The 25,382-nt window shown below is 39.0% G+C and overlaps 1 protein-coding gene across 2 annotated transcripts in view; it reads left to right on the forward strand.

Moving 5' to 3' along the window:
- The window catches only part of LRMDA (leucine rich melanocyte differentiation associated), a 550,862-nt gene that overhangs the window by 294,713 nt on the left and 230,767 nt on the right, over nt 1–25,382 (forward strand). Inside the window, exons 3-4 of one of the 2 annotated variants that reach the window (XM_030453399.1) lie at nt 13,215–13,341; nt 20,594–20,733. In XM_030453399.1, the coding sequence (XP_030309259.1) occupies nt 13,215–13,341; nt 20,594–20,733 (267 nt within the window). The remainder of the gene's footprint in view (nt 1–13,214; nt 13,342–20,593; nt 20,734–25,382) is intronic. The other variant, XM_030453400.1, reaches the window with a different exon arrangement.

Here is a 25,382-nt window from a genome sequence, read left to right on the forward strand (position 1 = left end):
TGGTACTGTTTTCCTGTTGTTGGTAGGAAAAACATTTTAATGTGTCTGAGCACCGTGACCAACTAGGGCTGTGTTGGTATGATCTGTGCTTTGGTAATTGTTCATCATCATCATCTTTCTCATCCCAAGCCTATGAAGTCCACAGCTGTGTATCTTTTGAAGGGAGGATTTATGCTGGATGACATTTTCCCAATCATATTGTAGACTATTAAAAATAAAAGCCATTAAAATATGAGTATATAAATTTAATATAAACTATTAAAACATTAAAATTATTTTTTTAGGTTTCAAGGGAGGTAAAAAACCCAGCAGAAAAATCCTGACATAGATCCTCTAGTCCATCCTCTTGGATGCCTGCTATCTTTGCCTGACAGTGTTTGCTGTGGTTCAATTTTAAATATGTTTGCTGGGCACAAATGGAGGGCACTGACAAGAGGACATTAACCAATGCTTTTTATTAGGTGTTTTTCTTGTTACTTTTTAATACTACATATGGATCAGAAGAAAAGTATTTCTTTACCATGTAGGTTTCTAGGAAATGTACTCACCTTTTGGAATGTGAACTCTGGAGTTTAGAAGCTGAATGCTAGGGTCTTGTTTTGACCAAATGCTTCATCATAAGTAATGTAAACTTTCCTGGCTGCAGGAATGTTTTAATATTACTCATTAGTTTGCATAATATGAGGAGTTACCATGCATGCAGATGTGACTGAGTGCTGTGTGTGGCAATGATTCCCAAAAGTCGTGGGGTGTTTCCTTGCTTCCTGCTCATTGCAGGGGTGATTTATGAGTTTACAGATTTCCTTTCCAAACCCTGTAATTGCCCTGACAGTTCCCTAGATGGACTGCATCCAGGTTGGTATAAAACAGTGCTCATTGCAGCTGAGCCTCCCAATTCATCTTGAGGTAGGTGTGGGACATCTTGTTCTTTTTGTCTTTGTTTAGATCTGGTGCTTCTCTAGAAACTCTGTAGCATGGTAATTGGTACTACCTGCCCCTCAAACACCAGAGAGACCTGAAAGAAAACAGAGTTATTTTTAGGAGGATCTGAGCCAAAGCTTTTAGTTTTAGGAATGTCCTTTAGGAAGGACAAATGAAAAACTTGGTGTTTATATGCACTTAGGAGGTCACTTTTCCACATGCTGCATCCATGTCCCCTGGGGTTCCTGGAGTTCCAGCAGGTACCACTTTGAGTCCAGGTGTCTCAGCCAAGGCACCTTGTCAGTCCTGCCAGCAGTTTTGATTTAATGCTGCCAGGAACCTCAGTGATCCTCTTGGGAAACTGTAGGTGATGCTGTGTTTTGTGTTGCTGGGTAGCTTCTTCTTGTCCTTTTCCTTTCTCCTTGGAGTCTCAAGCTGGCCACTTGGCTCCCACTCTAGCTGGACTTGTTCATCTCTATGGGATTCATACCTTCCTGCTAAGTTTTACACAAGAGACACACATAAATTCAGCAAAGGATCTCTGGTATGCCCCTAGGATTCTAGGAAGAGATGAAACAGGATCCAATGTTAACACTGATGACAGACCCAGTAACACAGTTACTTTGTTTAAACAAGCCCATGAGTGTTCTCACTCTTACAGCTCTTCTGGTGTTGCAAGCATCCACTTGCATAATGTGCAATTCACTGGAGATTGCACAGACCTTAAGTGAGAGAAGAAATTGTCTCTTGCTTGTGTCTGCTTGTTGCATTTTAGGGGGAAGCACATCCGTGTGGAGGAGGTGCAGGTTTGCAGGAAGGGGTCTCCTTGTGAGGGTTGTACTCATTCATATTTGGCTCAGTCGAGCAGAGAGCTTGTATGCTTTTATCCTAAAGTTGAACAGTTGTCATCAGAGCTTATATGCTTTTATCCTAAAGTTGTACAGTTCTCATCATCTGTTTACTAGCTCTGGGGGCTTAAATGCTGGTTTATAGTAAGGACACAGTTAAAAACAATGGTTTGAGGGCAAAACGAAGAAGTAAAGATGAACCTTTGCCTCACACTTGGAGATGATTTAAGGTTTTTAAAATGTACACCAAATGTTAGAATGCCTGAATTGTTATGAAGACACCAAAGTGATCTGATCTTCTTAAGGCACTAATAGCCCAACTTATTCTTCTAAGGGCTGTCAGAACTGTTGTTTGGTCAATACATTTAAAAAGAAAAATGTTCCAGTTGCATAACTAGTGTGGCCTTCTCATTCACGTATCTGAGCTAATGTAAAACTTAAACATGCAAAGCTCAAACAGTCAGCTTCTTGCCACTCTTGGACATATCTGGACTGATATTTTACCTCATTTATATATTTTTTAACTCAATATGTAACAGGTGGTTGAGTAGGAAGGATGCTTATGAGCTGATTCTTTAGGAAACAAATATTAAGTTATAACCTCATTAAAATAAATATTGAAGGGGAAAGCCTAGATCCTTGTTCCAAAAACATAACAGTGTCTGATATTCTTGAACAAAACTTGAAAATATGCAAAAAACCCATGAAAGTTTGTGTGAACAATGCTGTTGGGGTACTTGACAAAACTCTCATTTCAGTAGTCAGAAGCTCTGTGATTTTTGGAAGCTTACCAGCAGTGGCTAATGTGTTCATTCAGTTACTTGTTTGAGAAAGCTTGCCGTTAACTAGATCTTATAAAAAAAACATTATTCAATGAATCTCACTTTAGTACTTGATTAAATCTGTTTAAATGTGCATTAAAATATTTCAGATATCAAACTGAGGATCCCATGGAGCATTTAGAAAGAGATGAATGCAGTGGCTGTTAACTTTTAATTGTCTCTAATGTCTTGCTACGGTGGCAATAAATAAATTCAGAGGGATATTCCATATAATGCATTATTTACTAGAAATATTCTTAGTCAGCAAAGCCATGTAAGCAGGAACATATCTTTTCTGCTTTTCCCTCATTTTAACATGTAAGTCTTTGTTCTCCTCTGCATTTAAGAGCATTTAAAAATCTTTCTTTATGTTGTTGAAAGCTTCAGTATCTTGTAGTCACGTTCTCCTTCTTCCCCAATAAATTTCATGAGAAAATTAAAAATTTGAAATGAATCTACTTCATCTTATTTTGCTCTGCAGTTCTGAAGTGTTCTGATGAGCCTGGATAAGCTGATGTGGCCTTTAGGGAGAGACACATCAAATACAAGCAGACAGCTCCTGTGTCTGGTAACAAAGACTGAGGAGGTCAAAACTATCCCAACAGGCCTGAGCAGGTCAGTCAGAGGCAAATGTTGGAAATAAAATTTGGTGGGGAAGGGGGAGTAAGAGGCCTGGGTCAAGTCCTGTTCAAAAAGTCAGCTTTGTCAAAAGCTTCAGTCACATTCTTACCTACAGGCAACCTCTGCTGATCCCAACTCATTAATCGAACTGGAGAGCCGTCTTGACCCTGGCTCCTTCCCTTTGAAGTGTGGTGTCCTCTGCAGCATGAGGAAATAATTTGCTGCCTGATTCAATGAGCCATCAGTAGAGCCAGCAGACCTAATGACATGTGAGAATATTAACCTCCTACCACGAAGAGCTGTGAATCTTGAGAGGCAGTCTATAATTCACCCAGCACTCCTGAGCCTTCCCTTTCTGTCTTATTCTTGCACTCACTTTCTCACTCACAGGGAGAGAGAGAGAGAGGAGAGACCCTCTTGTCGTAAAACTTTATTTTCTTCAGTAGTGGGAGCCTCGTTGAGCTGCTTGATAATGAGTTACTTTCCTTTTGCAGTTGGATAAAATTTATACTGAAAACTAGACATCCATCTTGCATACAATCATTTCTGCCTAAAATATGAGACAGGCTGCAGAGCTGACATCAAGGGGGTGGTAATCTGAATACTTCCCAAGTAGACTATTTTATGTTTCCTTACTTACTTTTCATCATCAAAGGGAAAAAGTAAAAACAAGGAAACAAACATGCATAAGAATGAAATTATTCTGTATAAAGTGTTTTCTCTAGCTGTTCTCAGCCAAGAGGATCTTTCTGCAGTCCCTTTCTGCCTTCATTATTTTTTTTTTCCCACCTAGAGGGAAAAATAGTTCTGTCTGGCCAAGCACTGTGTGTTGCTTGCACACTACAAGGGTGTGTTCTTGCTCTTTGCTTCTTAACAAAGAAATAGATTGTTGGCCCAATCCTGCTGCTTTAAAATCAGGGCTGGATTTTCTCTTGTTCAGCATTTTCAGTCACAGATTCAGGTCTTGATATCTGTTAAGCTTCAGAAAGTGAGCCATGGTTATTCCTGTGGCTAAATAATGAGGAAGGAAAAGCAAAAATGGCCCTGTGTGTCCATGTTGCTCACTGTGAAAATGGTGGTGGTTACCAGGCTTCACCCTGTTCTATACCCATGGACAGGAAAATACTGCAAGAGGTTTTTGTTTTTAATTATCTTGTCATAGTGGTGACTGGTGCTGCAAAAGGTCAGAATGTACAGGTTGTGGGTACAGATGGGGAGCAGCATCCAACACAGCAAATCTCAGACCAAAAGGACTATTGCTGGCAACTTAGCCATGTTCATGCTTGAAAGATTCTGGTTTAACTGCTATAAATGTACTGTCAAATTTATCAGTTGCAAAAATCAATTATCAAACTTGCAAAAGCAGCAAGTGAACACTTGTGATGGTAAAAGATGTTTCCCCAGTGGGAGTGAAAGTTAGTGATGCCATTGAGCAGGCAACATCTTCCTGTTGAAACTCGAGCCTGAATTCTTTTGGATTACAATTACCCAGGGTTTTTTGGATTCTGGGGAATAGTTGGGGAAACTATTGGTGTGTTGTGTGGATCTGGGTGCAGACTGACAGCAGGCAGAGAAGATAAAGGAGGTTAGGGAGACACAAAGCAGGGTAGATCCAGAAGGAAGCAATAAATAAATGGCAGGTAGATGCTGTGTGCTCCAGTGTTTGTGGTGTGTGCATATGGAGATCCCCATGATTTTTACTTGTTCTGAAGATATTTTTTAACACCAAGGGATTTGGTGGGCTCTCCATTACCACTGCTCTATCAAGCTTGAGCAGTCTATTAGTCCTTCTCACCTCTTATAGCTGGTCACGAAGGGCAGTCCCCTCGCCTCTCTCTGCTTCATCTTTTTTATTAAGTTTATTAAAACTAGTCAGATTATACTTTCTTATGGCACAGGCTGTGCTTGGTCCATTCATTATGGTTTCTTATCTTGGCAGGCAATCTGAGTTGAACGGCAGCTAGTCCATTATGCACATATGAAGCCCATCACTCCTCCAGCAATGGCCAATTCATCAAACATTTATCTTTTGCCCTCTGAGCAGTGCGTCAATTTGCTTGTCAATCCTCAGCCTTGGTTGCTGTGGAAGATGGGAGAAAAATTACTTTTCTTTCCCCCCTTCTCACTGAACTCGTGTAGGCAAAATGGGCTTTACTCTACTCGTTCTACATGCTTCTTACCCCCCCCTCCCCTCCCTTTGTGCAAAAAGGGGAGGGGTCAGGTTACTATCTGAATTGCAGAGTTGACAGATTGATCCAAGGTACAGTAAAGCTTTCATTATTGCACTGCCTTTGCACTTGAATTTGCTCATATTTCCATTATAATACTGTTTTTTAGAGGGTTTATAAATAAGTTCTCGGCTTGGCACGTGGAGCTGAGAGGGGCTTTTAAGAATAAATACATTATAGGGTTTTATGCTTTTTTTTTTGTTTTTTTTTTTTTTTTTTTTTCTTTTTTTCCCTTATTTTTTCCTTTTTTTTTTCTTTCTTTAAAAACAAAACAAAACAAAAAAGACCCAAGTAGGTTTATATCTTGTTAATCGTGGCTTGTTGTTTTGCTGTTTCTGATCACTAATACTTCCTTGGGTGCTTTCAAGTTGGCAGTGTTTGCACTTTTTCAAACTGCCACTTGTTTCATTCACACTCACATCCAAATTTTACTCTTAATTCCTCTGCCCTTGTTATTCTTCACTGAATGCTTTCAAGACATTGTAGCAGCCAGAATGTTGAAGTCTGTACTTAGGAACATTTTAAAAGTGATGCATGCATTGAGCTGCAGGGATTTCCTAGTGGTGGTTTTTCCAGAATGCCCTTTGATAAAATATGAATGCATCCAGTCACTTGCTCTCTGCTTGGTAATTTTTAGCTGAGTTTTGCAAACTGCATTTTGTTTTATGATACTTGTTCAATCATTAGATGACTAAGAGCTCATTTGCTGATCCGTTTTATGTTATTTTAAAATATTTCATGTGGCTTATGTGAAAACCTCCTTGCCACAGGCTATAGTATTACACTGATTGTCATTTTATTTAAATTCACACAGAATTGTAACAGTGGTATCATAAAAAATCTTGGCATGTTTAATCCTGAAGATGTAATATACAAACTTCAGCAAAAAGGAGCCTAACAGGAAGGATAACACTTGAGCTGTATTAATGGGATAGCCTCTTGAGCAGAGCTGTATTAAATACACATAGTGAAACCTGAGACTTTAAAAGGTTCATTAGAAGAGAAATGGAATCCCACCCAATCAGTCTGGTGCTTCATGGTAGAGTTAGGCCAGAAAAATAAATTATCCTCCTTTTGCTTTTTTTTTTTGACTGTAGTCCTGGTAGGAGAGAATGGTGGTTAAGTGACTGGGTGACTCTAGTATGGGTTTGGGAGACACTGAAAACTTTGGTTGGGATTTGTAGTTTGTTTCACCTGTTAAAAAATCTGACTGTAGGGAGAGCATCTGAAACAGTTTTACCTTCATGTTGCAATTCCTTTTAATTTCATTTGAAGAAATAGGTTACATTCTTCCCTCCCAAAATGTATGGACTTCCCTGAGCCTTACCTGAAGGTCTGATTCACCTTCTGGACTTGCCCATCTTTTGTTGGTGGCTCTAAGGAGTTCTGGGTAACTGGGTTTCTACAGATGGATGACATAAATCTGCATTATTGCTTTTCAGTTAATTCCATCATTGAGGACCTGATGCTTAAAAAGCATCTTAAGAGCTTCTGCATTTCTGATTTATATTTGATAGGAAAGGGTTTGAAATGTTGTGAACTTAACATTTAGAATTCAGAAGGCCTCATCTCTTTGTCTATTTATTGACCCTTGTTTGTCTTTCTTTTGAGATTTGGGGGTGGATGATGGCTCGTAGAGGCTGGGTAGCTTGTTTAGGCCTTTTTGTTGTTGTTTTGGGGGTTTTTTGGCAATGGATTTTTCTGGGTAAGACTGAGAAGAAGACTATAAAAATCAGACAAAGATTCTGAGTTTTCAGACCCCATTTAATGTTCTTTCACAGTATTGTTGTGTGAGATGTTTTCATACTAATCTTTCTGGTAATAAGGCATCCCACATAGTCTGCTATGCTTTCAGTGTACAGGGAAAGGAGAAAAAGGAGGGAGGGATATTAATTTTAATGGTAGCTGTGACCTTGATATGAAAAGACACAGAAACTGATTGTAGATCCAGTTCATAACACAGGTTTAATCTTTTCTTTTGGTGGTCTTCTCTTTCCAGGTATTTAATTAGAGAATCATAGAAAGGTTTGTGTTTAGTGTTTGAGTTAGAAGGGACCTTGAAGATGATCCTGCCATGGGCAGGGACACCTTCCACTAGACCAGGTTGATCCAAGCCCTGTCCAGCCTGGCCTTGGAGACTTAATGGAAGTGACAGCCACAGCTCCTTTGGGCAGCCTGTGCCAGTGCCTCACCACCAAAGTCATAATACTCATGGATTTCTTTGCATTTTGCTGACCTTATTCATAGGCTTGCCCTAAGTTTTATTCAAAAAAGTGAACGTATGTATTTTCTATCTACAAACAGAAACAGTCTGGAAACAGATTGACTGGAAGTGATGCAAAATGCTACCTCTAGATTGGCTGCAAACCATCCTTTTGGATGTGTCATGCAGAAAAATGCCTACAAACACTGAATAGGACTCAGGCTGTTAGGCTTGAATACTAAAGAGGTCATTTAGTGATGCTTTCTTTCTCATTATTATCTCTGTGTGCAGGAAATAAACCTTTGATTCACTGTGTTTTCGTGATTCTGATAGTGTGTTTTGTTTGAGGTTTCTTCGTTTGTTAGTCTTTGGTAGTTTGTTTTTTGTTTTTATGAAATGTGAACTGAGTTTTAGTCACTCCGTTTCCTTTAAGCGGGTTATTTATTTTTGTGTACTCATGAGTGAGAGGTGTTTTTAGAGTAAAACCCCCCCCCCAGGTAAAAATCTGAGAGGCCTCAGCCCGAGGGAGGCTGCACAGAAGATTCACCAAACCCCTTCCACAATAAGAACAGAATTGGAAATGACTTGGGTTTTTTCCCCCCTTATTTGTGTACTGTAATTCAGATTAAATAGAATTTAAAATTGAACAGGGATCAAAGCAAGTAAACTTGAAATGATGTTTTGCATTCCCAGAGAATTATGCAAAATCTAAACTCACATGTGTCTGTTTTATGTTTACATCTATATATATAGCATTTATTTATTGCTCTTTGTTTTGTTTTGGTGAGGTTAAGTCAAAGGACTTGAAGTCAGGAGCTCTGGGGTTTATTTCTTGTCTCTTAGAAAATTGCTGGAGGTCACCTTTCTTTAGTCACTTAACCTCTCTCTGCTTTACCACAAAATGGAATTTTAAGTTCAGCAGATTTTTGAAGAGTAATTCATTAATGCTTAAAAAAAAATGCTTTTTGCTCCTTGGCTGGCAGGTGCTGGAGAAATAGAAATTATATTTCTCTTCCTTAAATGCTGAAATTACCATGTAGTAGGGTTCTTGTGTTTGTTCTGCTCTCCTGTAACCTGTTAAAACATGAAAGGCAAGAAAAAAAAAGGTATTTTCAGAAGCTCTTGTTTTATACCAGCTCTGTCTTTAACTTCTGGTAATGGCTATCTCTTGTCAACAGAGTGCAAATCAATTTTAAGGCTGCTAAAGCCAAACTCTCTCATTTACATACTGTTAACTGCTCTCTCTTTTCCTGTTAAACAGGAGGAAAAAGTCATTAGATACGAGGCAGCTGTCTTATTAATGGAAGGGTGGGGTAAAATGGGAGGAAGATTTCTTTTCCAGCATGTACTTCTGAACAGCTTGTTCTTCCGGACAAGGACAACTGCAGAGTACCAAGGTTTGTGTGTTACTTGAGAGGCTTCTGCTTTTTTTCATCTATAAAATCTCTTGTTTTCATTGTCAAATACTACCAAAATGAAGAGCTGCTTTTTAGTTTCCTTGTAACCAAATCCCCAGCAGGCCAGAGGGTCCATATGAAGCAGTGTAGTTGACAATTGCCATGCGTGCACGCAGAGAATAAATAAATAATATAAAAAAAAAAATAATCTCTGCCATGACATTCCTTTATGATTAAAACTTCGTTACAACCCATGAATGAATTATGGAGAAGAAAGCTGGAAGAAATCAGACTGATTAGCTGAAGGACTTGGATAAAATGGCATTTCTGAGACCTTTGTGTTCCAGAGGATTATTTACTGTCTGCTTGCGGAACATCTTAAGTCGTTTTGCAGAGGGAGTCAATTTCCTGTTTAGAGCAGTGTTTTTGTAAACTAATGAGGGCAAAGCGTGAGCCATGGGCAACGATGTTGTGATATTAGCTGTGACAGGGAGCTTGATCATAATTATCTTAACGAGGATAGGGTTAATTACAGTGGAAACTTAAAGTTTTTTTCTCTTTGAATGAGGCGGCGCTGAATGCGTTGTGATGTTTTGTCGGTTTGATGTGACTTTGGAAATTGCAATGGAAATCTCCTGGCAGCACTTGCTCTCCTCTGGGAGCAGAGTGTGAGCCCTGCAATGAGGTAACTGAGATGGTACCTGTGGGTGAGATAATGGGCAGCTCTCGTGTCATTAGAGCAGGGGAAAAGCAATCTGCAAAATACACCTCGGTGATGTTTCTCAGCCTTTGGAAATTAAGGGAAGTGACTGCTTGCCACTGCCCCTTCAGTGCTGCTTCTGTTTGGATGCGAAGATTGTGTCTTCAAACACACCAAGATGGGGAGACATTTTTCTGCTGTGATGAGAAGAGAATGCAGATTTAATTTTGGCCTAGTTCTCTTTCTTGGGGGATTTGTCTCTTGTCTTAGTTTCTTAAGGTGTTTGTGTGCTTCTTGCTGTGCTGTGTGTATGCATGGGCTCGTAAGGATATACAGGGGGTACATCAGTACATCCACTTCACCCTCAAGAAAAAAAATCAAATCCTAGTGTTTTGTACTGGTTCCTACGTCAGCTTCTCAAAATAATAAAAAAAAAGCTTTCTGTGTACAAATCCAGGATTTCAATCCTTTCTTATCTCCCATCTGCAGTTGGGAAATTGAGGCACACAGAAGTTATGGGACTTGCTGCAGTTTGTCCTGCAAGAGCTCTTGTGTAGATTGTACCTGAAACTTTTAAATTGTGGGGTGCCACTGCTGGGCAGTATTTCCTTATGGTTTACCAAGGTAGAGATTGTTGCCTTGAATTCAGTAGCTGGTATCACTGAATGATGGCAGAACACTTATTTTCCCTTTTTGTTTCTTTACCATCTCTCTCTCCCATTTTGTTTTGGTTTACTAGTTTGTTTTTTTTTTTGTCTGTTTAAGCTGAAAAAATAATAATTATGCAAACAGCAAAATAACACCTGGATCCAATTTATATGAATAGCTACATCCTCTCCCTGTATTGTGACATCCCCTCCCACCTCCCTGGACTCTGAATGTAGGTGATTAAATCACCAAGTGCCCAGTGCTCTGATGACACGAAACCAGCAATTAATAAGCAACCCCCTGTGTAACATGGCTCCTTTTTAACTGAGCAGCTAATAACATTACATGGCAAAAATTCTCAAAACCAGACAGGTGTAAGGAGATTTGCAGACAATTTTCTCTGCCTCTCTCTGAAGCTAGTACCCTTGTGTTCAGGCCAGGCTTGTGAAAGAAAGGCTCTTACAATAGGCAACTCCCTCTAGTGTTTCCAGGCCTTTTGTCCTACTTCATGGCTTGTCATTTTGTTTTATGCCTCCCCTGCAGCAGTTTTGGATGTATGCTTTCTTCTCCTTGCCAGTTGCCAACCATTTGCTGATTCTGGTGATAAGAGTGTTATATTTGCATAACATAACTGGGGAACAATGTGTATTTTGATGCTGACACTGACCAGAGCCCAAGCAATGTTTTTTCACAAAGGACCTATTAACATCCCATAAGGCTCTGTGGTGTTGACAAGGAGGTGGCCTTCTCTGAACTTCCTTGGCAAGTCAGAGTCTTACACTGAAATGTGAGGTTTGGAAATCATCCACTATTTATATAATGAAGAGTATTTAAGGGGAATTTGCTAAACTAGGTTTGTCAAATAAACCAAAGTGAAAACTCCTAACAGCCTGATAAACTCGCTGCTACTTCCTCTGGGTTATTTTGCCTTTTCAAGGTACTTGGGGGGGGAAAGCACTGTCTGAAAGGTTTGCCCTTCTCATTTTTGATCTTGATGTGGACAAAACCAAAGCTTGTTGCTACCCTTTGCTGAGAAAGGCAGCTTGAATCTAGCCTGCTAGCACAGCTCTCAGGGCAGACAGATTTCGTGGGCGGCCGTGAGTTTTTCCAAAGCAGAGGGCAAAAAGTGCAACTGCTACTGTGGTGCTTGTTTTATTCTCATGTTGGCAGTAGAGGCTTTTGTTCTTTCAGACATGGAAGTTTTAATCTCAGTGCATTGGTAGTGATCTAGGTATGCCATTGGGTGTAGACATGGCAGATTTTCTGCACTTCTGGCTGCCCGGAATTGAAATGGCATTCGGAGCAATTGTCCCTCCCTTTCAGGACGCTCAGTCTGAGAGTGTTTTGGAGTCCTTGGACTGGTTCAGAGCTCTGCAAATGTTACTTGAATATTCACAGTTTAGAGCACAGTACCAAGTGTCAAGGTCCCAGGCTTGATTTTCCTTTTTTTTTTTTTTTTGGTTGTTGGAACCTTCTGACTGTGATTTATAAGCAGTCGGTAAGTTGTACCTACAAAAGTGCTGTCTTGTTGATGTTGGACAGCTGAATGTTAAACTGTCTAATTTGAAAACCCTATACTTTCTAATAATATTTGTGTTTTCTTCCAGTAGTAGTGCCTGTAGAGGTCTCTCACAGGGACTTTGGCTGTGTTTTGATCCTTGCCAAAAACTCAGGGGGAGGGGGGGGACGATGAGGAAAATCCCCTCAGTATAAATGTCATTGGAAAGAGAATAAATACTATAGTCTGCATCTCCCTTATTCATCACATTTTATAAAACAGCCAGGAGATACAGTGATGATCTTCCCACTGGTAGGCATAGTAGATCAGCTGTCAAGTCATGCAATCTCAGCATATCTTTAGGTGTCTGGTAGGTGAATGAGCTGTGAATGCATGTCTGTGCGTGTGCTCCTTATACCATGTGTCTTAGTTGATTAATGTGTGGGCTTTTTTTCCCTGTTGTGCAAGTAATAAGAATCAAGTTTGAAAGTGATGCCTTAACAAGGTAACAAAGTGTTCTTTTTATTATTTTTTTTTTTTTTAATTAATTTTTTCCTCGGTGCTTTGCTATCAGGGGACCAAATCCCTCCGGGATCTTGTTTATTTACAAGCCATCCTCTGTACTTCCATGCTGTGAAATGCTTCTTTTTTAAAGCTGCTCTCTGCAGTCTGACCTGTGGCTTGACAGTGGGACAGTAGAGTTCCAAAAAGCAAGCAAATGACTTTTCTGTCTGGAGTAATTCTGTGTTTCGTTTTGGAGAGTACATTTTGTTTTGTTTGCGGCGACTCGAGAAGCAAATTAGGTGGTTAATAAAAAGGAAAGAAAAACCCCTTCTCCATTTCCTATTATTGCATGTAAGGTAACTGCTAAGAAATGATACTTGAAGTTGTATTTATTATTGTTAGCAGGGTATGATATTTCTTGGCAGAAATGATGGATGACAACTTAAATTTGTGTCCAGGGAATGAAGGTGAACTGTGACAGAGTTATTTATCTTGGGAATGGAGGTTAGGGTCAGGCAAGGCTGGGTGCCTGAAGGCACAAGACATTGACAAATTCATCCTGCAGGCCCCATATCTGAAGCCTTTTGTTTTGGATCCTGGCTACTCACTAAGTGACCCCCATCCTTCATCCTGCCAGCATGTGAAGGATGTGTTGCAGTGCCAGCACTCCCCTTGCCACTAGTGCTTGTCATTCACTCTTCTGACAGGCCCAAACCAAAACTATTCCCACTCCTGAAAGGGAAGGTTAAAATATTTATTTCAGCTCATAATGGCCTCCCTGATTTAGTGGAGTATCATTTTTCCTGTTGCCTTTGTCGTTTGCAGGTCACTGGAAGGACTGAAAACATTCAGTTACTTGGAAGAGCTGATCTTGGACAACAATCGACTGGGAAATGACCTTCTCTTACCCAGGTTACCCCACCTCCACACCTTAACTCTCAACAAGAACCAAATATCCTTTCAAAGAAATACCCTGCAAAATGTCAAATGAGTTTTATGTGTCAGCCAAATTAAAGTATGTGAAATACAGCTCATGTGCAGACAAAGCATTCTCTGGTTTGGCACCTGGAATACTTCATCGTAATTTATTATAGGTCATTCATAAATGAAATGCACCATTATATCTTCCTGTTGCTCCATTTTAGTGAGAGATCTAAGTTATGGCTCTGAAGAAATCTTTCTAATAGATAAAATAGAGAAAGAAAATAATGTCAGAGCTACCAGCGTGCAGCAGTTCCTGTGCTTGCTTGGGGTTCTGTTGCAGGCTGACCTCTAGTGGAACAGGGAGTGCAGTGAAAACTGTTCAGTTTTTTTTATAATTTAAATATCTCTTCAAACATTGAAGTAAAATAAACTGAAAAACAACCAAACCAAAACAAAAGCACTCCAAAGCAGGAAATGTGAAACCTTTCTAAGCATGATTTGTTAGGTGCAAAGCAGCTGAAAAGCAAGTCACTGCATTCTCAATGTTCCAACTGGGTATAAATTCATATAAAGTGCTGTCCAAATCAAGGTCTCGATACATTAAAGTATTTAGATGAATAGTGAGTTCCATTCATAAGAAGTCAGTCACTTCTCCATGCGCCTGATTTTAGTGTTTTCTTAAGTTTATTTATAATAAATAGTTCAGTGCTTGCCAAAGTGCTGTGCTGAGTCAGAGCCCTGGTCTGGAGGCTGGTAGAGAACAGCCTGTGAAAATAATTGATCTGCAAGGGCTGGGTGTGGACTTGATGATCAAATAGTTTTGCCATACTTTGACCCTTCTGGAGTTTTGGAGATGCAGAATATATGATTTTACAAAAGCCAAGGGTGATGAAATTATGGCCAAAAGGCCAACTGTGGCCTGCAGACTCTTGGAGCCCAGATCAGGAAAACCCTTTCCTCCAGCCTGCACCATGAGGACAGAGCTGCCCAGCTGCAGCCACAGACAATATAAAGAGAGCAATTTACCTCCTGATAAAGCAAAATCCTCCTAGCAAGGAGAATGACAATAGCTGCAGATTCTACAATTTTGCACTTAGTTTTGATGCTTTAAATAAATAATATCAGTAATAAATAACAATAAGTAACTACTACATGAGTAGCTTTTAATCTTGAGGCCCTGGGAGTTTGCCAAAAGTGTCTCTCAAGCAGTAACTATCATTGTACTAGGGTTTTGTCTGGATTTATGGTTAATGCCAGGATATTATGGGTTGGATTTGGGTAACTGGTTTACTTGTTTGCTGCCATGGTAAAATCTGAACTGGGGATGCTTTGATGAACAAGAAAATGTTGCTGATACTGTTGGTGGCAGGGTGTCTGGTGGGACATATCTTTTTCAAAGATCTCAGCTGAAATGGTGCAGCAGTCTCCCTGCATCTACTTCTGAGCTTTGCAATGCTACACCTGCAAATTTGGCTAAATCTAGAGAATTGCAGGACCTCTGAGTCAGTGCAATTGGAGTAAAAATGAAGTCCTTTAAATGCCTAAGGCCCAACATCTACATGTTGAATACAGGATAGCTGGGCTGGGGCTTTTCACCAGAGAGGACAGTGAATAGGACAAGGGGTAATGGTTTAAAACTGAAGAGGGGGAAATTTAGGTTGGATATTAGGAAGAAAATGAGGGTAGGGAGATAGTAGAACAGGCTGCTTAGGGAGGTTGTTGATGTCCCCTCCCTGGCAGTGTTCAAGGCCAGGTTGGGAGAAGCCTTGAGCAGCCTGGTGTGGTGGGAGAGGTTCCTGCCCATGCAGAGGGGTTGGATCTTGATCATCTTTAAGGTCCCTTCCAACCCAAACCATTCTTTGATTCCATGATCTATGGAAGAGGGAAGGTGGTCTTTGAAGGCAGTCTGTTCCAAGGCTGTTTGCCTGTGGAGTAACTTGTAATTGCTGCCTTCAATTTGTGATAAATTCACATGAATCAAAAGTTTGGAATGGGAAAGATGTAGGTGCTTTATTCATGACTTTGTTAGAAGTGCTGTGCAGCTCTAGGGTTAAGCTGATGGCAACAGCTGCTTGATAGGTGATGAGTTGTCATTTCAATGACAATTCTGGGTAGTTCTACAATTCACAGCCTCCAATTTCACATGATATTTATTTTCTATATACAGATTTCAAAAATATTTTAAACGTAAAGCTCTTTTTCTCTTTGCTTCCAAGAACTCACAGAGGCTGTAATCACAGGAAGTCAGGGACACAAAAAGCTCTTCTGCAAGGCTTTTGGGGATGGCTAGAAATTAAAAAGCATTAAACTACAAAGTTTCTGAAAGCAAATGATGGCCCAACTTGGAAAGCACTGAGAGGAGGGAACAGGAGTGGTTAGTTTTCTTTTAAAGCCAATGTGTTTGAGCAGGAGATAAGTAAAACAGAACTGCTGAGAGAGAAAAGGGTTGCAGGAAGATATCCCAGATTTCTTTGCCCACTTCAAACTATATGCAAAAAACAACTGAGTGGTAAGAAATACACATAGCTTTGTTTGAAGAGTGATATATTAGCAGAGCATTCTTATGGAGTCAAATAGAATAATTTTATTTAGAAACTGTTAGGTTGTGTTTCTGCATGGCTTTGACCAGCAGTTCTCCCTGAAGAATAACCATGAATAAGGAAACACTATGGAGCATGGGACTGGCCAGCAGCAGTCCTCACTGCTTCAAGCATCCCTTATATTGTCCTCTAGAAAAGATTATTGTGTCTGTGCCCTCCAAATATGCTGGGAGAGGTGGATCTAGTGAAAAGAAGCAGCCAAAGAGATTCTTGAGGACATGGAGGTCTGGAATAGTGGAACACAAGAAACATCATCCAGTAGTTCCTGTGTGATTCCATGTGTGAATCTCCCAGAAGCAGAAGAGGACTGTCTTTTTCCTAAGCTGGCAGTCCTAAGGCACAGCTTAACACTGGGATGGCTGATCCTTGTGGCACTCAGTGCCATGGTCTGGTAACCGCAGCGGTGGTTCAAGGGTTGGACTCGATGATCTCTGAGGTCCCTTCCAACCCAGCCAATTCTATGGTTCTATGATTCTATGATCCTGCTGAGGAGGTTCTCCTGAAGTTGGCTGAGCAAAGTGGCATTGTACTTTTCACTTAGAGAGGACAAGTTTGACACTGATTAAATGAAATATTCACTGGGGACTATTGAACTCTGAATCACAGTACTGTGAACACTCCTTGGTAGGAGTCTTGAATTCTGTGAAACTGATCTCTGAAGGGTTTAGAAGGGGCCATAGTCCTGACTAGCACTGGAGTTTTAAGACATCCTACAGGACAAAACAAAACCAAAATGTTATGAGCTTGGATAGGCAGTTAATTCTTAGCCAGAGAAGGGAGATGCATCATTTGCTTTGGGCTTTTGCTTCTTCTTTTTGCCTTTTGAAGACCCTCACAACCTGTGGTGTGAGTGCAAACAGACAAATAAGAACATACTTATTTGTAGGCTATTTTTGTTCCATAACACTTGTAAAAATCCCAAATTGTTCTACAGTTGGGCCCACCATAAGAAGCTGTTTTCCAAGTAATTCTCTGCTAATGCCTCAGTGTTGCTGATGGAGTGTTTTCCTGAACAGGAAATACGGTGACCTGGTTGTGTATGCTCTGAACAGTCTGCTGTGTGGTATAGAACGTGTCATGTGATGAAGAGGCTTTAAAATTTCTTTTATTTCTTGTTAATGTTTCCTTAACTAAGACTAGAAATAGTGCAGTTTATCAGGTTATCAGTGCAGGTTATCAGTTTAGTCTTTTGATGGGGATGAAATGTCTAAGTATGTCAAGTATATGTTTGTTAACTACTTAACAAACTTGTGTTTTGGGAGTGGATTATTGTTTTGTAATTGCTGAGAATTATTATTTTAGTGAGCTGAAGAGCTGATGAGTTTTAAATTATTTGTAGAATTTATTTTATTCAGCATCTGCTAGAGTGTAAGGGGTTGGTAATGATGACACTATTGGATTAGGGGGTGGATCACTACTGTAAGGCACTTCAGTGGTCTTTACAGTGACACTTGAAACTGGTTTTCAAATAGTAGAGTCTGGTGTAAGCATTTACATCACTATTACATCCTCACCTGGTGACCAGTGACACTGACTTGAGAAAGATCAGTTCAGGGATGTTGTGAGAGGGCTGTAAATAAATAAGTTTTCACTTGTGCTGCCCATGGATTTAATTGTGATTTGCTTTTTTGGAGGAAATGTCACTGAAATTGGTCTTAGAAATGGCCCAGCAGCTCTTTGGCTCTGATGGCACCAATGTGACACTCCTTAGGCTGCAACAATAAAACATAAAAAGGAACCTGGCAATAATTTCAGGCTTGCAATTGATTTTCCCCTTCTGTTTTGGTGGCATTGTATAGTTCCAGTATTGTGATTAAAATAAGTGTGTGATGTGCCAGTTAACTAAAGAGTACACTAGACATGCACTGTGACTTACAACTCATCCTGAGAAACACTCAATCATGCAGATTTGAACAGGATATTATTTATTTTTTATAACTGTGATGGCAGGTGGATGGAGCTTCTTGGGAAAATAATCTGTACTTTGCATTCTGTTTTGCTTTTAAGAGGGATGAGAAAAGACAGTCCTGAAGATCAGAAGTTAAAATTATTTTATTTATGATATAACTGCTGATTTTGGCACCAAAAAAACCCGAAACAGTTGGCTACTATAAGGCACAGGTTGGTTTGTTCTCAAGTGCTGCTTGTGTCCTGGTTTTTGGGGTCTATCCAGGCCTGCAAAGCTTCAACTTTTCTGCGAACTTGTGATCTACTTTTGAGGTGACCATGTCAGGTTCTTGGGGCTTGTTCTGAGCACATATTTCTGTTTCTGTTGCAACTAAAATCAAAACCCTGCTTGGATGCTAAATATCTGTTTCAGCAGAGGAAGATGAGTAAATGATAACAAAAGAAAAGAACTGTACAGAGTCTGTGTGTGTACCATGGTCATCCCTGCCTGAGGTAGTTTTGGGGATGTTTCTAAAATTGATGCTTGGAGTTTAGATGTGAGATATTAGAATCTAGACACTCATTTCCAAGTCTGAGGAGATTCAGGTTTTTGAGATGCAGGTTATTGCAGGTTCTTGGTGAATTTGGTGTCTCTTCCTTCTGCTTTCCACAGGATGTCCATGCAAAGTCTTTCATTTTCTGAAATCTAAGCTGACCCCATCTTCACCATGAGCATAATTCTGCAGGTCCAGATAGGAGTCAGAAAACAGTCAGCAAACTGTGGGGAAGAAGAACTTCTACCCCAGAAAAACCTCCACTTAATTGACAAGGAAATATGTTTACTCCATGGAAGCACCAAAAAGTGTGGGCTTTTGTTAGGTTTTTTTTTTTAATTTATTTTTTTCTCTTTTTGATAGGAAATGCCCAGATACAACCTAAGTTTTGCAACCCTTGTGTGTGATTGCTGTTATGGTAATAACTGTCTTTTGTAATAACAAACTATTTCTCTTGGGGAAGCTTTTTGCAGTATAAGCAATCCTGCAAAAAAATTAAGTGTTTCTCCTGCTTGAGGGAGGGTGCCAGATTCAAGTACTTCTCTAACAGTCTTAGGAAATTTTTTAAAAGCTTTTCACTTGCACATGTGTGGAAAAACAGTTTGTGACCTTCCCATTGCAGTAACATGCTGCCTGCAAGAGCTGTGAAAAAGTCTTCTGTATGAGCTGGAGTTCCAGGTATCAGAAGAGGAGGAGAATGATCATCAATTTTTCGTTGGGAATTCACCCTAAATAATTAAGATTTATATCATACTACAAAAGGACACTTTTTCTTAGGGCCTGGTTGATTACTTACTGGCACATAGCATTCCATAATGTGACTTTGTCCAAAATACAAGTTAGCATTTTATTCTTTTTTTGGATATTTCATAGAAATTACTTCAAACCCTTCATTTTTCTCACTCATGCAAAGCATTTGAGTGTGATTCCTCAGACTTTATGGAGCAGAACATAAACTATGAGTGCAAATACATTGATTTTTAGTATAATAAAATTAGCAATCATCAGCATGATCTTCATGTGTGTTTGGAAATAAAATTCCAGGCTTTCCAAAGGCAGACCATGTTTATAAAAGTGAAGCTTTCCCTTCTGTATTGCTTTTGTTGCCCCGAAGATATTGAGGTGAAGAAATAAAGTAAATTCTATCAGTTAAGAATAACAAAGATAACAGAAAAACATAAATCAAGTATAAAAGCCACACAACTGAACGGAGCATTTAAAACAATAGTTGCAGGCTCCAACAGCAGGAATGGATAAAAACAGAGCAGTGAAATGCCCTTTAATGTTTCTGAATAATGATTAACATTGTCTCAGTCAGTCACTTATTAAACACTGAAAACTTTTCACAAGCATGGCATCTATTTTTTTTTTAATCATACCCATTTCTTTGCATGTAAATTGAATGAAATAAGAATATATAGTTAGAGACTGTCACACTGTATTTGAACAAAAGAATTTGCTTTATCTCAGCAATCAGCAGGGTGCAAATAGTTGAATGTTGTTACTCTTAAACCTGAGCTGTGATTTCTAATACTGCCATGGGGAAAAGGTGGCTTAACCTTTGTTTGCTTGGTTGTTTTAATGCAGTTTACAATACGGAAGACCATTATTTGTGGTCTAAGGAATATTAAGTAAAAAAGTAAAATACCTAAGGCTATTTTAATGAAGCCTTCAGAGCTTCCTACATAAAATACTTGTAACACTCAGGCACTGGGTGAAGCATTATTTTTGCATATACTGAGTAATTACAGATATGTTGCTGTTTCACTCAAAGCATTTATATGCTGGGAGTGAAAGTGGGCTGTGGTTTGACTTTTTTTTTTTTTTTTTTTCTTTTTTTCAGAAACTCATTTTCCAGTGGACTGAATATATTAGTGATGAATGTGCTGTGAACTGTTTGTTTCCATGCTGGAAAAGTTTCATGACTCCAGCAATTGCTAGCCATTTTACCACACAGCATCCATCATTTTGTCAAAGTTTTAATGTTTTGTAGTGAACCACCTAGGAAAGAAAGGAGGAGAAAAGAATGACAAAACAGACAAATTCTTTCATTCCATGCCAAAAAACTGACTGAAATTTATCCCTGTTTGCCCTTGGAACAATTAATGTGACATTTTCCCAACTGCCATGCTAAGTTTGATTGTCAGTTCTTGAAATGTATGTTTAAATCAGCACTGATGCAACTCTAAATGCTTTTTTCATTAACATAATTGAATCCTTAACCCACCACCTTTGACACATAACAGAACTGGAAAGCCTTTTGGACCATTTGGCTGAAGTTGTGCCCTCTCTACAGTACCTCAGTTTGCTTGGAAACATGGCCTGCCCAAATGAACTGGTCTGCCAGGAAAAGGATGAAGATGACTACCAGAGGTACAGGTTAGTGTTTTCACTTGTGTGGAAATGATAAGGTATCTCAGTTCTGTTTTATTATTGGAAAAATATTGACTTAAAACCAACTCAATATCTCAAATACATATTCTGAAAGCACTGAGCACTATTCTGCCACCTGGGAGTTTAAGGGGCCCCATCTCTCTGAGGTGACTCTCAGGAACCTTCTTCCCAGAATTATTCCAGTGTTTTTCAGCAGATGGTTGAGGTGAGGAGGTGTGAACAGAGCTTCCTGAAGTTGGTGCTCTGATGCACCTACTTAGGGATTTTCCTTCCTTAAAGCCAAGGTAAGGCAACATTTACATGCAGTAGGGCCTGAGAGTCAATAGAAAAAATGTAAAGAAAAAGCACTGTACTCAGTTACATTGTCTTCTCCTGTCATTATGGTGATGAGTTTATTCTGCTCTAGTTATCAAGGCACAATTAAAGAACATAGGAAAAAGGACTCCTTCTGTATTGTGCTGCTTGTAGCACTTACTGTTTAAATTCAAAGAAAAATCCCCAAACTCTCTCTCTGATGTCATTGTAACAATCTGTATTACAGAAAAGGTCATCTGGATATTAAACATGGAAGCCTGATAAAATGCTGCATGTCTGACTGATACAACTAAAACATTGCTAAAAATTACAAGGTTTTTTCCTTTTTAAAAAAACAACAAGAGGAAAAACCCTACTTGTGACTGAGAAAGATTGTGAGTAGAGATTCAAAATCTGTGGCATAATTGCTGATATGTTGTAAATCTCATAGCTCCTAATCTGTAGGCAAGTGAGACATTGTTTATATATATATATATATATAAAAATATATTTTTTTTTTTTTCTTGCTCACTTCTGATGCAAGATTTCAGTCTTTGTGTGCTGGCATTTTATTTTATATTTTATTCTTCAGCTGAAAATGGCTGCCCCAGGCATCTCAGAGCCAAGCAGCACTGGCCACTACTCTGCTGATCTTGCAGAGCCTGAGCTTGCTGGTGTTTAGTGGATCACCTGCAGTATTCTGAGTTATGTAGTCAAGCTCTGATTTTATCTTCAGGCAACCCAAACTCTGCAAAGCAAATGGGAGGGACTTAGAGCAAGTTTATTGGGAAGTGGCATGAATTTGGTGCACCACTTTATTGCTGTCCTGGGTGTGCAAATTCTTTTTCCTTTGCTCCAAATTTTTGCGCAGAATTTCTTGATTAACCCAAAGGCCTTTAACCTTCTGATGATTCAACGTTTGAATCCAGCTTTGCTGTGCTGTAGGATTTTGGTTTTCACACAGTAGAGCAGCCCAGATTTTATTACTAAAATGTTTTCCCATTGCTTTCACACTTAAGTGGAACTTATGCTCCTCTCCAGCTTACGAGAGCCTAATAGTGCTGTCTCTATGTAAATTTATGTGGCATTTGCACTAGAGAATTGCTTAAAAAATGAATGATATTTCTACAGTTTACTGTTTTTCACTTTAAGTATGTTTTCTGACAATATGTCTCCTATTAATCATTTAAGCAAAAGTAGTATGTTAAAGGAACCATTCAGAGGCAAGAACCCATGGTTCATTTAGTGCTGTCTGAAAAAATCCTTTATTGATTGACATCCTCTGTGGTTATGTGATGTAATATTTATAATATGTCACACAGCCATACATCAAAACAAGCGTGTCTCTTGTTTCATTTCAATGCAAAAATGTTGATTTCAGGGAGGTCAAGGTAGTTTTAGGTCACATTGTGGCAAACCACTGTGCCAAAGTGTGAACTGATTGTATTTATGCACCTTCTGGAAAGGGCAGCATTGCTTCTGTTTTCTTTCCCTTCAATTTTTCAAAACCCTGAGTAGTTTTTTTTTTTTCTTCAATACAAACCAGGTTAATTAAGGCTCTCTTAAGAAAGAAGGTGAACTTCTAATTAGTTGTTCTGCTACTGTAATGGAAATTTCCTGATCCTTTTCCATAATTATTTGTTACATTATATGGAATCTGATAGAACACTAGATTCAAACCCCAAAAGTGTCCACCTTGCCTACCTACCTACCCATCCATTCATCTCTCTCTCTCTTTTTAGAGGAATATATTCACCTACCTGGTGGAAATGATTAAAAATACTCTTATTTTACTCTGAATAGCTAATTCAGAGGTTTGAGTACTCATTCTGAAGCATCTTGAGCACCACTTATTTCATCTTTCCCCAAAATGTGCAGATTTCTTTCAGATTTAGCAGCAGCAAGCTCTCCTGAGTGAGAAAGTATTTGTATTTTATCAAATGTATTGCTTCAAATCTCAAAACCAAACACATGAAATGGAAAATTTCAGCATTTTTTAAGGTCTTAATGGAACTTTTTTTCTTAAGACTTCTTTTTGAGAAAAATTATCACACAGAAAATATCAAAAGGTTGCATTTCAGTGAACCCAAATTGGATAAACATTTTGCTTTACCATAAGCTCTTCACTAGTTTTGTTCTGAATAGGAACTTTCTTTTTGTAAATTTTTTGCAGTGACCATTGGAACCATAGCTTCATTTTTCATTGGGCTTTAATTTCATTCCTACTGAGTTCAATTAAAGTTCAGGCTATTTAATTCCTCAACCAGAAAGAGAGAGGTGCTAGAAATCAAAGCTTTACTTAATCTTCTCATTTCAACATACTGAAAAGATCTGTAAACGCCTCAAAATCTCAACCTTAAAAAATGTGGAAAATCAAGTTTTTAAAAACTCAAGGTCCAACGATTTTGTGTGATTTTAGTAACCAAGCTAAACCCTAATAGTACATCTTTTAAAATAATTAGGTTTTAGCATAAATAATTGGAAAAATGTATAAAACTAGGACTTTTCTCCAGAAGTTACAGTCCAGTTCCTCAGCTAATCCATTGGCTTACCATTTCTATCAATTTCAGTGCTAAAGCTTTTCCATATTTTTTTATTAAAAATAGGTTTTATATAGAAAGGCTGTTGTGACTTTTTCTCAAAGTATTTATTCTAAGGAACATTGTAATGTTTGAATGGGATTTTTTTGGAAAAAAAAGAAAAACTAGGGGGGGGTTTCCATTGCTGTTACTCCTCCTTACTTTTCAGAAGTGTAAGAGGGCAAATTGAAAATATTTCTATGCCTTATTGGAATATTTGCTTGGAAAGAGAAAATGGGAAGTTCCTTTTGGCAGTATTTTTTTTAATCAAACTTTGCAATTTTTTGGTTCGTTTTGAAAACTCATGTTTTTTTCCATCAAGACTTCAGGTTTGTGGTTTTTTGTTTTGGGTTGCTTTTGGTTTGAAAGTATTTTAAGTTCTTTTTATCTTAACTTACATGCTTTCTGTATATGAGAGGCAATATGTTGTAATGGAAATTCTGGGGGTCAGGGCAAGGAAGAGCGGAGTATCTAAAATCCGATGGTGGTGGGAAAGCTTTGAAAGCTTCTGGCTCAAAGAGGAAGCAAGGAAAGCAGAAAAAAAATAGCTTGGAAAACACTGAGTCCTCTAAAGTCACCGATTCCACAATCTCTACTTTGAAGCTTGCCTGAAAGCAAAGGTCACGACCTGGAGATCAAAGTACCAGAAGTCAACATGGTAATTGCTGGTTGCTTCTCTTGTACCCGCACTTGGTCAGTCCTGTGGGTGTATTGTTTGCAGGGAAAAACTTCAAACGTGGTGTTACTGAACTGTGAGAAATCTGCTGGGTCAGGACGTGTTACCAACCAGTTGTGAGTGCTGCAGGTGACCTCACCTATTTTTCATTAAAGCAAGATGATTGTGAAGGATGTGTGCCATGTGTGAAGTCTGCACTGCTCGCCCATTCTTCTTGGCCTCCTTATTGACATTTCCTGGAATGATGCATTCATTAAACGCTGTTGACATGGAAACAAGGGCAAGTGGAAACAAATGCCTGAGTTTATTTTAAATTAGCTTAAAAGTACAGATAGGAGATACGGTATCTTTGGCAGGGGGAGCAAATGGTGATAACCTTATGGAGTCCTCTTAAGATATAACAGCACGAAAGGAAGTGTGTGCATTTTGTGTGGATTAAGTTTTCAAGCTGAAGCAGCTATTCCTAGCCCACACGTTTGGTTCTCTGAGAGGCTGGGTCCTCTCCATAGCATTTTCAGTTCCCTTGCAGTTTTGTTTTCTCCTGTTGTGGTTTTGGGGATTTTTTTAGTGTGTTTTCATTTGGTCTCCTTGGGGTTTTTGTGTTGGTTTAGTTTTTTCCTAGAATTGAGACAGAACCTATTCATCTATTTTAAATAGTCTTGTTGTTGAAATTGCTTGGTAATATAAATGCATATTCAAGAAGCAATAGGAGACTACAAGTCTTTGCTCAGTAATGAAAATAATTAGTAATATACTTGGTCAGTAGCAGGGAACTCACTGCTGAGGCTGGCTTAGCAGGAGGAAGAAGTCTGTTGTAATTCACTTATGTGTTTTTTATGTACTTAATGAGATCATGGGGGTATTTCCTTATGTCTTTCTAATCTAGGAATCTGTGCCACTTCACTGTTTGCATGAGCCCTTGTTATTCCTGGAATTAAAACCCCCCTGTGTTTGATAGTCATCAAAAAGCCACACAACATCCACCTGCAAGGTTTTAGGAGCAAAGGCTGTTGCAATATTTTTTTTTTTTTTTAGCCCAATAAATTGAAGTCTGTTATACCCCAGCTTGCCCATCCCAACACAGC

Source organism: Calypte anna, chromosome 6, assembly GCF_003957555.1.
Source record: "Calypte anna isolate BGI_N300 chromosome 6, bCalAnn1_v1.p, whole genome shotgun sequence".
NCBI lineage: Eukaryota > Metazoa > Chordata > Aves > Apodiformes > Trochilidae > Calypte > Calypte anna.